Source organism: Candoia aspera, chromosome 6 (genome assembly GCF_035149785.1).
Source record: "Candoia aspera isolate rCanAsp1 chromosome 6, rCanAsp1.hap2, whole genome shotgun sequence".
NCBI classification, from domain to species: Eukaryota; Metazoa; Chordata; class Lepidosauria; order Squamata; family Boidae; genus Candoia; species Candoia aspera.
This window is the reverse complement of record NC_086158.1, coordinates 38,532,143-38,546,433: the sequence shown is the minus strand read 5'-3', so window position 1 is coordinate 38,546,433 and position 14,291 is coordinate 38,532,143. Positions and strand designations below refer to the sequence as shown.

The following is a 14,291-nucleotide window of genomic DNA, read 5'->3' as shown; positions in this document are numbered from 1 at the left end:
GAATTTTCTAACAGCACTCAAGACACGAAATGAACTAAGAAACAATTATCTCTGAACGGTTAATAAATTTATAGGTGAACATAAAGCAAAACTTATCAATTCAGTTATGATTGGCAAAGCATGCCCCAAATGAGAAGTTATCCCCAGGATTGTCACATTTGTCTCTGAAGCAGCCTTCACAAACATATTCGGCCCAGCCTCCAAAAAGTATTACAGTGCTGAAGAAGCCACCATGTAGCCAAATAAAAATTGCAAAGTTAAGGATCCTGCCCTGGTGTCAGAGAGTTATATCAATATACTGTGCAATAAATAGCATGCTGTGTTCTCAACTCCAAGCATTCTTAACATGAGATGTGGGAACAGAGAAAATATGTACAGAAATGGACCACCATACAAGTCCTCCCAAACCACTGCTGCAGTGCAGTCTGCATCATCTATCACTGTGAGTTGTGAAGACATCAACCAAAGAGAAAAATAGACAAAATAGTATGTCCATTGCCCACTTATGGGAATTCAGCGCTCTCTGCTCAGATTACTCTATGTAAAAAACCACAAAGCTTTCAAAAATATAGTGTCAGAAATAGCAAGATATGAGACTGTCTCCAATGCTTGTCCCACAGTTTGTAAGGGCCATGCTGTCTGTTGTAAATTTGGATAACTTTGTTGAGAAAGTTGTCGAAGGCACAAAATATCTTAGCCTTTGCTAATAGTTCTAGCACATTTACTATTTTTTTCTGTATGAGACCAAGGAACTTTGATAAGAAAGCTCTTGAGTACATTTTCTAGCTCTACTAGAAAGCTGTTGAAATATCTGGATGGGATGAGTAGAAAGAAAAATATTCTTTGGAGTACTATACCTCAGTGAATTGCTTACTCCAGAACACAAGGGATACAGAAAACTGCAGAAATTCTGGATATATTGATGTTGTAACAGTATAATGCAGCCATGTAAATGGAATGCTACTGTTCCGCTCAACAGCCTAAAAAACCCTTGTATGTGGTGCTATGGTATTTCATGTATAAGGAATATCAACATCAGTTAGATGAAGTTACAGCCCTTACTCTAAGAAAAAAGAACTGTCATTGATAGAAGTCAGAACCTCTCTAATAAATTAAAGTCTGCAGGTAGGTATCAGATACCATGATTCAATTTACAGAATAAGTCTCAATTGGCTAAGTTTACATAACACACATAACATAACACACTAAATCATAAATCATGACATGACAGAGCTTATGTAAAGTTAATCCCAAACCAAATAATCATATTATGACAGTTCAATTTATGAAGGAGTTAAAAAAGGAGCAAAACAGTTGCCCTTTCTGCTCACCAGTCAGGGACAATGCATATATTCAGGGAAATATAGGGGTTGCAGAGATAAATTATAAAAACTGGTCACCTTTCAGATCAGAATATGAGACCCAGAAAAATGTTAACTAAAAATAAGGTAAAACTATATAAAAGGATTTTCTGGTTTGGAAAGTTGAATATCTTTAATAACATAAGAGGCCAACAAGTAGGTAAAGCTTCTTTGATCAAGACAATCTATAGCTTTACAAAGGCTAAATCTAGGAAAAGTTAAACATCATCCTAGATGTATGAAGAAAGGCCAAAAGATATCACATGCATCTCTAGAGGAAGTGTTCCATAATACAGAACCATCAGTACAGAAAAGGCCATCTTCTTATTGCTAACCTCCATACTCAAGATGTAGGGCATAAACTGATTATCTTGTCAGGCTGGGCAACTTCATCATTCCTTTTGCAGACCAAGAGCTTCTCATCCTCCAAGACTAAAATTTTTGGGAGAGGTTGGGGGAGAGAATTAACAGCTGCCTTATCCTTGCATCCTTTAAAAACTCCTAAACTCCCATAAATCAGACAGATTTTTCCTATTTGGAATAGATTTAAGTGATAAAATTTCAGCCCTGCAGAAGCAAAGCATAGCACCTAAGATGATTAAGATAGCTCCATCTTTAGTGGGTAAATTAGGGACTAAGCTCACAACCTAAGATTGCAAACTGAGTGTAGGAACAAATCAAAAAGATGTGAATCCAAAAAAGTTCTGGCATATGTTCACAGCTCCTCGAACTAGGAAAAGTCTTACTATCATATATTGTATCAGCTGAAGTTTCTGAAATAGTCTCAAAAGCTGTCCCAAAGAAATTCTCTGAGCATAAATCACTTTAGCCAGAATATCCACATCAACATTGAATCATAGTTGTAAACTATCTGAGTTACTAATAAGTAACACCAGATTATGAATTCAACTCTCTAGTATTTATATATCATTCATTTGGAAACACCTTCTAATGAGGTCTTGCTCAGATTCTGAACACATGGAATTCATTACTGCATTCAGGCATTCATCAAAACTCCATCCCAACGTCATTTGAATTAGAAGAGAAAGAAAAAGAGAATTATATACTATCTACATATTAATAAAATTACAATCCAAAATTCCAAATGGCCACTCTTAGCAGTTAAACATAGATACTAAAAAGCATGGCAAAAATAATGAAAATCCATGGGAGTCCAAATAGTAAGTGTGCAGCAGAAATTATAGAGTCCTATTTTCTGGAAGTGATATTCTAGAGGTGACGGACTCATCCCTGGGGGAGCTGGGGCTGTTGACGACCGACAGGAAGCTCTGGCGTGGGCTGGTCCATGAAGTCATGAAGAGTCGGAAGCGACTAAACGAATAAACAAATTTTCTGGAAGGCACTGTAAGGTCATGCTGTTCTCATACAATTCAAACAGCTACCCTAGAAGGATGAATGAGCAATCAATCTATCAGTCAATCCCCTCACCTTTGAATCACAAATGAAATAGATCTTTCAAATTAATCACTTCCGAGATAAGGTGATTCAGTGTTTTATAAATAAACATGGATGAGCTACAGATTAATGTGCTTCCCCAATAACATAGTAAGGAATCTTTTAGTTTAGTATTTTTACATTCAAAATCTAAACTTTAATTTATTAGTATAAAAGGTATACTATTTTAACTATGGTTTATAAAAACAAATTTGTTAGCATACATATTAAGTACTCTTAGATTTGTATGCCTAATACTCTTTAAACATTAAGTAAAAGTCTGGAAGCATATGTTCATCTTTATAGCAGATTTTGTTGTTTATTCGTTCAGTCGCTTCCGACTCTTTGTGACTTCATGAATCAGCAGGTACCTTTAAAAAAAAAAGAAAACAATCTATACAGTATCAGTTCAGGAAAGGAATTATTCACTGAGCTGAAGTTGCCAGATATCATGAATACAATTCATCAGGTACTACTTAACATATATTATGATCTATGTAAATATACTTAGGATTGCTGTATCAATGGCTTATTTCTTGTGGCTTGTTGGGTTTTAAACTGTTTTACAGAACTCCCTACTATGATAAAACACAAAGGGCACTACTACCATAGCTTTCAAGGATTATGCAGGGAACTGAGGTTTTAAAGAGCATCCTGCAACATTTATTTATCCAATTTAGAGGGATACTCAACTTCACAAAGACTCTGGGCGACTCAGAACATTAAAATCTGGCAAGAGCCATTAAAATCTGGCAAGAGCCAAAAGAGAAAAGAAAAAAAGTTATGTCAGGAAAAAAAAATCAAGCTAACATATAAAATTCAAAAATAGATTCATCATCCACCGTAGCCCAAGGCCTGGGGAAAAAGCCAAGTTTTCAAAGATTTTTTAAATAGTGTGGAGACCATACAGATCTCTGAGGAGAATGCACTGTGACAGACAAAGTCTGCTTCTTGGGTCCCATCAGGTGGAATTATTTAAACAGGACCCAAGCATGCCCACCCTGTCCAATCATACAAGAAGGGCAGAAACTAGTACTATATTCTAATAAAAATCAATTAATTCCAGGTCACATGGCAATATTATGTTATTACCAGATCGTTTCCTATGCCTCACAGTGAACCAGAAACTGTTAAGTATCTTCTTGTCAATCATTAAATTTTTTTAGTAAAGGTAAAGACATCCTCAATTCAAGCTTGACTCCTGGTGATTACCTGGGCAACTCCATGCAGTTATCTTGGCCTGGGAAATTTTATTTATTTATTAATTTATTTGATTGATTGATTTCTATAGCCGCCCATCTCAGCAAGTGACTCTGGGCAGCTTACAACAATAAGAATATAACAATAAGAACAATAAGAAATGGTTTGCCACTACCTTTTTCTGGGATATTTTTTGATTTCCCAATTTTGCCTATAATCCTAGTATTCCTTGATATATACGTTTATTAAATGCTAACATGCATTTAATCTTCATGTGAGATGGGCAGTGATGAAATTTGAAATATAAATAAATAAATAAATATGAAATAATGATTGGTTAATCAGCATGTTTTGAGTTCAGATTTTAAAAGAAAATTATATTTAACTACCATGCATATCTGAGATACCAAATTTATTTTACTTGCTTGAGAAAGCATTTGGAGAAAAGAAAAAACATATACAAAACTTCCAATATCTGTACTGCATACTGCAAATTAAAATAAATCTCCATCATATTTTCCAAATCCTTCTTCAGAAGAGTTTAGATTCCTTAATTTCCCCTTCCCTGCCTTTATGACTCAATATTTTAACAGACAGCCAAAAATATACTTTCTAAAAATAATTGGTAAATCTTGAAACTCATAATGTGATATAAAAAATTATAACTTAAGCAACATTCTGAGAAAAGGCAATCACAAGCCATTACTGAATTGTTGGCATAGAAAACTACATGGAGCTGTCTTTGTAGTCACCACAAGTTGAGTACGTCTTGAAAGAGCCTTTACATTTTACTTATTATTGCTGAATAATTATATGTCAGTGAATTTCACAAACCTAAAGTAAGCAATATATCTGACATAGATGATTTTACAGAACAATTTACTTTCTTACACTCCTACCAAGTATGTCAAAAAATGTAGATAGTTAGACATTTAATTACACTGTCTTCGTATATTAAGTTGGCTTAGTGTGTGGTATGAATCCAGCCAATTATAGCTTATAGTTAAACTTACTTGTTAAGCATAGTTAAACATATAGTTAAGCATATCATGGTTAGCATGTGTGAACCAGGCCATCACTTTTATTTAAATATATATTCTTGGAGGTCAAGGCTGTTAAAAGAATGTTAACCATGAAAACTACAGCTACTAGGGAACCCAAACAGGGGAAAGGTGTTGTGCTAGTACCTTGCTTCTATCTTTCCATAGTCAACTGGATAGCCACTGCCCCAATTATTTAGGTTTTCAATCTTTAAAGAATAGCTCCAATTTCTTAAAGAAGATAAAATGGATCCTCAAAACTCATATTTATGAAGCATAGAATTAAATCCATATTGGTCATGATTTTTTTTGTTTGGATTTTTTTGTTCTGTTTTGTGTCTTTGAGTCAGTATTGATTCCTGGGAACCACATGGACACATCTATGCAGGTTTCTTGGCAACATATTCAGAAGTAATTTGTCACTGCCTTCTTCTTAGGGCTGATAGAATATGACTGGCCCAAAGTCGCCCAGCTGACTTTGTGCCTAAGATAGTAGTAGAACTCACAATCTCTCAACTTCTAGCCCAGTAGTCTTTAACCACTACACCAAACTGGTTCTCCATGATGTTTTAGTATTCTCCAAAATAATGGTAATGTTTTCCAGCCAGCAATTTCAACCAGGCCTTCAAGCTATTTACTATATTTTTAATTATTTTTCATTTTAACTGTCAAGATACAATTAACTCATGTAAAGGGTTTCTATCCATTCAGAAAACTGGAATGTACTTTATACTCCATCTTAAGACCTTATTTATTTATATTCAAGATATATAAACTAAAAGTCTCATACATTATTCTCACATGGTCGCAATCTTGATGACAATGCTGAAATTCCATAAGATTCTTTAAAGTTCGTAAAGTTGCAGTAGGAATGTTCTATTTTGGCCTATTTTCTAATCTTATATTGCTGAGTATTGTTTACACTCTATTACTTTTGTAAGATTAGACTTATGACATCTTTACAGTGCTGCATCTAAGAATATTTCAATCTTACTTTAATTTTAACAAAGAAAATAGTACCTAGCATTAACTTCATGCTGCCCAGAAAGACTGGAAATGCTGGTTTTGTAGGGTAGATTATCTTTTATCTACTTGCATTATTTTCTAATTAGAAACAACAACATTCAGTTTTTTAAAACCCTAAAATCTGTTGCTTTAAGTACTGAAGCATCATGTCAACTTAAAAGCCTGATATGGCCTCTTCAAGAGCTTGTTGTCCAAACATGCTTATTCATGCAGGAAATATTTCCACCAGGATGCCATTGAAGAAAAGTGCCATGCCAAAGCATTCCAGAAGCAATTTATTTGTTTGTTTGTTAAATTTTTATCACCGCCCATCTCCCCCCAAAGGAGGGACTCTGGGTGGTTTACAATAAAAACAAAGTTAAAATTCGATACAATTATAAAAACAATAAATATAAATAAAAAATAAAAAAATAAAATATGATAAAATCCAGATGGACTGAGAAACTCTGTATCAATTCATGAGTCTAAAGGGCCATTCTAGGGGGCTAGCCATCCCCAGGAATAACTATTCCCCTTCCCGCTCCAGGCATGCTGGCAGAACCAGGTTTTTAGTTTTTTTCGAAAGTCCAGGAGAGAGGGGGCTTGTCTCAACTCTGGGGGAAGAATATTCCAGAGGGAGGGAGCCACTGCAGAGAAGGCCCATTTCCTGGACCCCGCCAGATGGAATTTTTTTACAGATGGGATTCTTTTACAGATGAGGTCTGTAACATGCCCTCTCTGCATGACCAGGTGGGACGGGTCAATGTGATGGGGATGAGATGGTCCCTCAGGTAACCTGGCCCCATGCCATGTAGGGCTTTAAAGGTCATAACCAACACCTTGAATTGGACCCTGAAGCAAACCAGCACCCAGTGCAGCTGTGGTGGCACATGTGCAGATCTTGGGGCACCAATAACTGCCCATGCGGCCGCATTCTGTACCAGCTGTAGCTTCCAGATACTCTTCAAGGGTAGCCCCACATAGGACGCATTACAGTAGTCTGTATGGGAGATGACCAGGGTTATGAGTGACCGTTCGAAGGGCTTGTCAGTCCAGGAAAGGACATAACGGGCACACAACAGGGAGTTGCTGGCCAGGACTGCCACCTGCTCTTTGAGAAGGAGTCGTGAGTCCAAGAAGACCCCCAAGTTACACACCGGGTCTGTCTGGGACAGCGCAATCCCATCCAGAACTAAAGATGACGATTTCCCAGATCCCGAGGAGCCAGGGTTCAGCTGAAATCTGTTGTTCCCCATCCAGGCCCACACAGCCCCCAGGAACTTGGAAAGGGTGGTCACAGCATCGCTTACTTCGCCTGGGATGGAGATGTATAATTGAGTATCATCAGCATATTGATGATACTTCATCCCATGGTGATAGATGATCTCGCCCAGTGGTTTCATGTAGATGTTAAAAAGGGGTGGAGAGAGTATCGAGCCCAGCGGCATCCCACAAAGAAGGGGCCGCAGGCTGGATCTCTTGCTCCCTATCAACACCAATTGGGACCGGCCCTGGAGGAAGGAGGTGAATCAGTGCAGAACTATGCCGCCCACCCCCAACTCCCTGAGCCGCCCCAAAAGGATACCATGGTCGATGGTATCAAAAGCCACTGAGAGGTCAAGAAGAGCCAGGATGGATGCACTGCCCCCATCCCGCTCCCGCCAGAGATCATCCATAAGTGTGACCGATGCCGTTTCCGTCCCATAATGGGGCCTGAAACCTGACTGAAAGAGGTCTAGATAATCCGTTTCATCTAGAATCCTCTGGAGCTACAATGTAATCCTGTTAGAATCATCATCTCCGCATGCACATGTATGTTCAGAAGGTGTAGAGAGGCCTTCAAAGTGGCTTAGGTAAGCCTTTCAGAGGATGTGGTACTTTGACAGTTCAAACTGTGATTCAAAGGGGTGCATCAAACTAGTCTTCCACAGCCCTAGGTGTGCAAATGATTTTACACAGTCTTACTATTTACTCATTAGTTGAACAGAAAGGATTATATGGGCGGGGATCAATTAGATAAATAAATTAAATAAAGGGCGGGGGAGTGGGGAAAACGGGCTACAGGATTTGCCCTTTTACCCAGCTTCCTCGTAAGTCAAGTTTCCCTGCCATTTGGGCTCACCTGGCTGTTTGGGGTCTGTCTGTCTGTCTGCCTGTCTATCTGTCTTTCTTTCTTATTTATTAATCAAATTTATCACTGCCCATCTCCCAAAAGGGACATATCCTTCTGATTCTGTAAAGCAAAGGAAAGCTGAAATAAAATAGTAAGCATTATTATGTTCACATGATTTTCACTTAGTGACCGCTTCGCTTAACCAAGTTGCTGGTCCCAAATGCGGTTGCTAAATGAGGACAACCTGTATGTTTAACAAAGTATCTGTTTAAGTTGAATCCTTGAATTCCCATGAAATCTCCAAGAGAAAGAGTTATTGAAAGGGCCTTCATGACAAAAGGTCGCAATGTTATTTTATAGGAGATTGAGAGAGGGACAGGTCACCATGAAGGACTACATGCAGGTGGTTGTACAGATGGTGTTAGGATAGCTAATTGTTTGAATTAACTGTGGGTAAAGTTGCTAAGAGAAACAAAGAGATTTCTTCAGATATGCTAAAATAAAAGAATGAAAAGTATCATTATATCTGTTGCTAATGAAAATGGCATAATATTCACAGGTAATAAAAAAAGTGAAATTACAGTACTCAACTCTTATTTTGGCTTAGCCTTTCCTAAGAAAACAGTGTATGTTCTACCAGGCAATTACAAAGACCATGTGGCAGGACTGTGCTCATATTACTAGTCCATAGTTAGAGAATAACTCTTTACTTTGAATTAGTTTGATTTCCTGAACCAGATGGATGTATACTATGGTCTTGAAGAAACACAGTGACAGTGAAGCCAAATCTTCACATCTTATTTATTTTTGAGAAACCCTAAAGAAGGAACTGCCAGAAAAATGTAGGAAGCCAAATGCTGTTCCCATCCATAAAGAGTTATAATAAAACTCTAGAAAATAACATACCAATCAGTCTGACATCAATAATGGAAAGATTCTGGAACTGGCCATAATATGATTTTTAAGCCACTTGAAAACTATGCAGTGACTACCAGAAGTTCAGCCTGGATTTGTCAATTACAACTTATGTCAACCTTATCTAATTTTTTGCTTGGGTGAATTGCTTAATACATGATGGGGAATGTTGATGACTTATTGTAACTTGATTTCACCAATGCATTGAAGATCAAGGTAGCATGTTTTACAAGAAATCATTGCAGGTTATGTGTAAATGATAAAAATAGATAAAGTTGTGGCACAATGTTTACTAAAGAGGGAAACTCCATGGAGACTTAAGACTTGCAAATAATGATAGAAAGCTAGTTGAGAGGAATGGCTGAAGGAAGCAAAAATGACCATGTAAAAAGAGTGTGCTTCTGCCTGATTTGTTATATGGAAGTGAGAACTCTAAATGAAAACAGTGGGAATGGGTTATTTAAGTGGGTGCAGAAAAAAAAAGAGACAGGATCAAATATGAATGAGTAATGAAACAATATAGACTGAATGCAAAAGTGAATTACCAGGAAAAAAGAAGTATGTTGTGGCAATTTGGTAATATAGACAGAATGAATGGTGACTGAATCACAAAACAAATGTATGAAGGAAGAATGAATAGGTTTAGAAGAAAGGCACTAAGAAAATCATGCTTGGATAGAATTGATATAATCCTCAAAAAGAGAAAGGTTAGAAGTTTAGAGAAGAAAAGCCAATGCACAAAATAGTGCATGGATGTGGTGAAAACAAGGATGATTTGCAAGGATAGAAAGTATGGAGAAATATAATGACGTGTGTATTAATTACATCTCTTGCCTTTAGTATCTTCTGTTAACTGTAACATACCAATTTTCTGAATCTTGTATAATGAAGTTTGCCCCAAAAGAAAATGGGATGATGGAAATGTAGGTATGTATAAGAGAAGATTGGAATTAATGGCTCTTTCCATTTCTATGATTCTATGACTCACAATTTAGCAATATGGAGATTACTGTAACAATCTAAGAAACAGAACCCTTTGTCACCAAGACATGGTCACCAACCCTTTGATTTGTATTTAAAGGTCTCCATTCCTCTATGATATCCACATGAAGACTCCTGAAGGGAAGCAGGATGGCATGAAGTCAGATTATCACACTGTAGCATTGAAATACTAAAAATACAGAGTGTACCATATTATTTAGGAAGGATCATAGTTCAACACATTATGTGTTAACAGATCCCATGTTTAATCTCTGGCATCCCTATTTATTATAACCTCTGCCAATCAGCATAGGAATACTAAACTACATAACTCTATAATTTAATCTGGTCTAAGATAATTTGCTCTGTTATCTATAAGTAGACTGCAGAAAATCATAGCATAAAGACAGGGTAGTAGGATTATTAGAAAAATACTATCCACTGAAGTTTTCTTGAAAGCCAGTTTGGCATAGTGGTTAAGGCACCAGACTAAAAACCAGGAGATCAGTGAGTTCTAGTTCTGCCTTAGGCATGAAGCCAGCTGGGTGACCTTGGGCCAGTCATTTTCTCTCAGCCCAAGGAAGCAGGCAATGGCAAACCACTTCTGAAATCTTGCCAAGAAAACTGCAGGGACTTGTCCAGGTAGTCACCAGGAGTCAAGACTGATTTGAAGGCACCAAAAAAAAAAAAATCTTACTGGAGGAGAAAACAATATGGAGATGTAATTTAATTTAGTTTTTCAAGAATGTAAATAAAAGTAAATAACTTCATGTAGTTTAAAAAACGTTTCCTTATAGAGTTCTTCAATGTTGTACTAAGATCTTTCATTTTCAGAGAACCCAAGATGACCTGGATAAATTAGGACAAGTAACTACAATTGCGAAAACTGAACAGGTATTTATAGGCAAAAGGCTACCAGCTGATTCCAAAATAAGATACTGTACTGTCACTCTCCCCAAACTTTATAGCAAGAATGGCCAATATATGACCCTTCAGATTTGGATACTCTCCAATTCTCAAAAGAACTGGAAAATCAGTACCACTAAAATTAGTGTGTTCCTTTATCAAGAATAAGCACCCTATTTCTTAGATCATGCACTAGTTGAACCCCAAATCCTGTTTGACTTCACTAGTAGTTAATGAGAGATAAAACTGTTCTCAAAAACTTCTTCAAAGGAAAGTCAGTCTGTTAACAAAATAACAGGTTTTACCAAATTTCAGACCAAATAACAGGGACAACACAAAGCCTAAATTGCTTTTGCAGAAACAACCTGTAATATCCTCGGCCATGAATTACTAACTCTCTTTTGAGGGCAGATAAAAATATGCTTAAGGCAGTGTACTGGCCAAATTTAGAATATTCAGAGTCATGACAAACATCTGGCAATAATTCTTTCTGGAATTTAGTCTTTTTTTTTTCTGACAGGCAGCAAGATACAGACTATGCTAAACTATTTAAACTGCTGAAGAACAATAGTTAACAGGATTTGAAAGAGTTAATCCTCCCACACCCTGTCTTTCTAAAGCTGATCACACTTTTCCATTGTATAGAAGTTGTTTCAAGAAATAAATTTTATGTTTTATAAAGAAATATCCAAAAGAAGAATCAGAATCTGTCTCTGCTAGAAAAAAGAAGTTAGTTTTCTTTCTACTTTTCTTTCTTTGGAGCATTAAAAACACTGGGCATTTACCAAACTGTCCCAAAAGTTGCTACAAGTGCAGTAATATGTAGAGACTGCCATTCTGTAACTTTCCATTATAACTGATTCTCAAAAGAGATTCCAGAGTTTTTCTCCCCACAAGTTTTTCAGCAGCAAAACTAATTTCTGCTTAGATATCCTATTTTGGTTGTGTATCAAGTCTTTTATATCTTTCTATAATTGGAAGTTCTATTTTTCTGTAAAATTCACAGAAAATCACAGCCTAGTGCAAAAACATTCAGATTACCTCTTGTATAGCTCAATAAAAAGATGTTGCAAAGTCCAAAAGTAGTTCTTGATTTGAGTTCTCGGAATTCTCAGAATGTGGTAAATCATGTTCAACCACACAGAGACTTCAAATAAATAGCTAAATACTGATTGATAAGACAGTTAAGTAAGGGTACATAATTTTTACACTCTGCCTATTAAAGCTGCACAAAACCCACGTAGATATTCCAAGCTAAATGAACAAAGTTGGGAGGTAATAACTAATATTTGCTTTGAACAGCAAACCGTTTGTCTTTTTGGATTCAGAGAATTTCTCATGACATGTCAGGAAAAATAGACAAATATTTTGTGATTATTAAACTCTGTAATAATGACCTGAATCCAGCAAAGTTCTACTGCTAGTGGTCAAAGAGGTGGGGCACTAACAATCTTTTCCTTCACATAGTACAAAGTCCACCACAATATTCTGTAGAATTGAGAGCCTCTCTGAAATAATGTGAGAAATTGTGCTGGGAATGGTAAATAATGGCCACCTCACTCTTCTCCCCTTCTCTCTATAAAAACATAAGGACCTAAAATTATTCTGACAGTTATGAGAGAATACGATAGCCAAGAAAAACAGCTATACTACCCAAAACGTAAGAGAAGGTAGGAATCCTTTGTATTACTGAGAAATGTGCTCCACAAGTGGCTTTGTGCATAAAACATTAGTATCCAAAGACAGTTGTTTTTAGGAATATAATTTTGTTTTTATTATAATCAGAGACAGAAATGATGATACATATTGGCACTGAATTCAGGAAGAGTTGGTAAGAGCAATATACTTCATAAAAATTGCCACTCTGAAGACAAATAAGCAATGCTTTATCTTCAACAATGCTAAAAATGTAGTTAACTGATCTGTATCAACTATTGATACAGTGTTTTTTAGCATCACAGACAATACAATAGCCTAAACGAAATGACACATTTAATAATTGCCTAAACACATTTGGGAAGCTTCTATTTATAAAAGTCATACAAGATAAAATCAATACTTCTACGGTTGCAAAACCAAATTGTAGCTTCTACTATTTTCTTAAAATATAAAGAAATTCATATTAGCAGTACAGTGGTCTTTATGATAAAGGGAACTATATCACTTATTCATAATGGATATTTGTCAAGATTTCTGAAAAAAAAAAATTATCCAAAAAAATCAGAAAATTGCCCACAAAAATACCTAATAATCTATCAATATCAGCACGTCCATGGCAACTCTGAAAGGAGAAGCAGGGAGAAAATTAACTGGTTCAACTAAGGAATCTATTGCCTGGTTGCAGTTAAGGAATATAATACTATTTTACGTATATAAAAATTCACTGCAAGGGAAGTGAGGCCATGTCACTTCCTTAATAATAATTACATACAACCTCCATCTTTCTTTGGATTCCCAGCTCTAGCATCCCAGAACAACACCACATAGGACATTTTCCCTCCTACAATTTAGAGAACTCTTTCCAAGATATACAGTATGTGTATATACACCTTAAACAAAGTATCCATTACTGTTTAATTCCAATGTTAATGGAGTTATAGATAAATGATAATGAAGTAATCCATGAGTCTAAGATTCCTAAACAATATATTCTCACTCAAATGAATTCATTTTCCAAACAGTAGTTTAAACATTTGGACATAATAGCTTTACTGAAAGCTTACCTCAATATCAAGTACCTCCTGAGTGTTATCCAAAAGCTTGACTTTGATCTGTATAGATCTCTCATATATTCTAGTAGATGTTGAAGCCATGGCAGAAGAAATATTCTGTCCTGGTTCCAGAGTACTCACTCCAGAATTTTTCTGCACTCCCAAACGAGAACCTGGAGTTTGCAATACTCTGTAAGTGCCTTCTATGTCTCCCATTTTTCACATCAGGCAATAACCCAAATAACCTAAAGTGAAACATAAAGATTAGGTTTTAATACAAGTACTTAAAAATTAATAAGAAAAATAGTGCTTGTTTCCAGTCTTGGAAAAGTTTGTACAGTAATTAAATAATTAAGAGATCATATGGTAGGAATAATCAGTCTTTTAGGGCTAGCTGTCACACCAGGGAGGAGGAGGATTGCTAGTGTGTAAAACAATGACACAAAATGGGTGAGGCTATGTTATATACAACAGCTTGGCCAGAATTTTCTGGTTTTTCTTCTGGACTTTTAAGGAGAGAATGTGACTTTTTCTCTGGGCTTTTAAAGCTACTTTTGTACTACTTTAAGGCTTTTAAGGTAACTTTTGGTTTATACTACAGTTG

General features: G+C 36.3%; 1 protein-coding gene across 5 annotated transcripts in view; it reads right to left on the bottom strand.

Moving 5' to 3' along the window:
- The window catches only part of FARP2 (FERM, ARH/RhoGEF and pleckstrin domain protein 2), a 73,106-nt gene that overhangs the window by 50,595 nt on the left and 8,220 nt on the right, over positions 1-14,291 (bottom strand). For all 5 annotated transcript variants that reach the window (XR_010068180.1, XM_063306759.1, XM_063306758.1 and 2 more), the window contains exon 2: positions 13,700-13,932. Coding sequence is in view for 4 of the 5 variants with exons in the window: in XM_063306759.1 (XP_063162829.1) it covers positions 13,700-13,903 (204 nt within the window). In the remaining variant the exon portion in view is untranslated. The remainder of the gene's footprint in view (positions 1-13,699; positions 13,933-14,291) is intronic.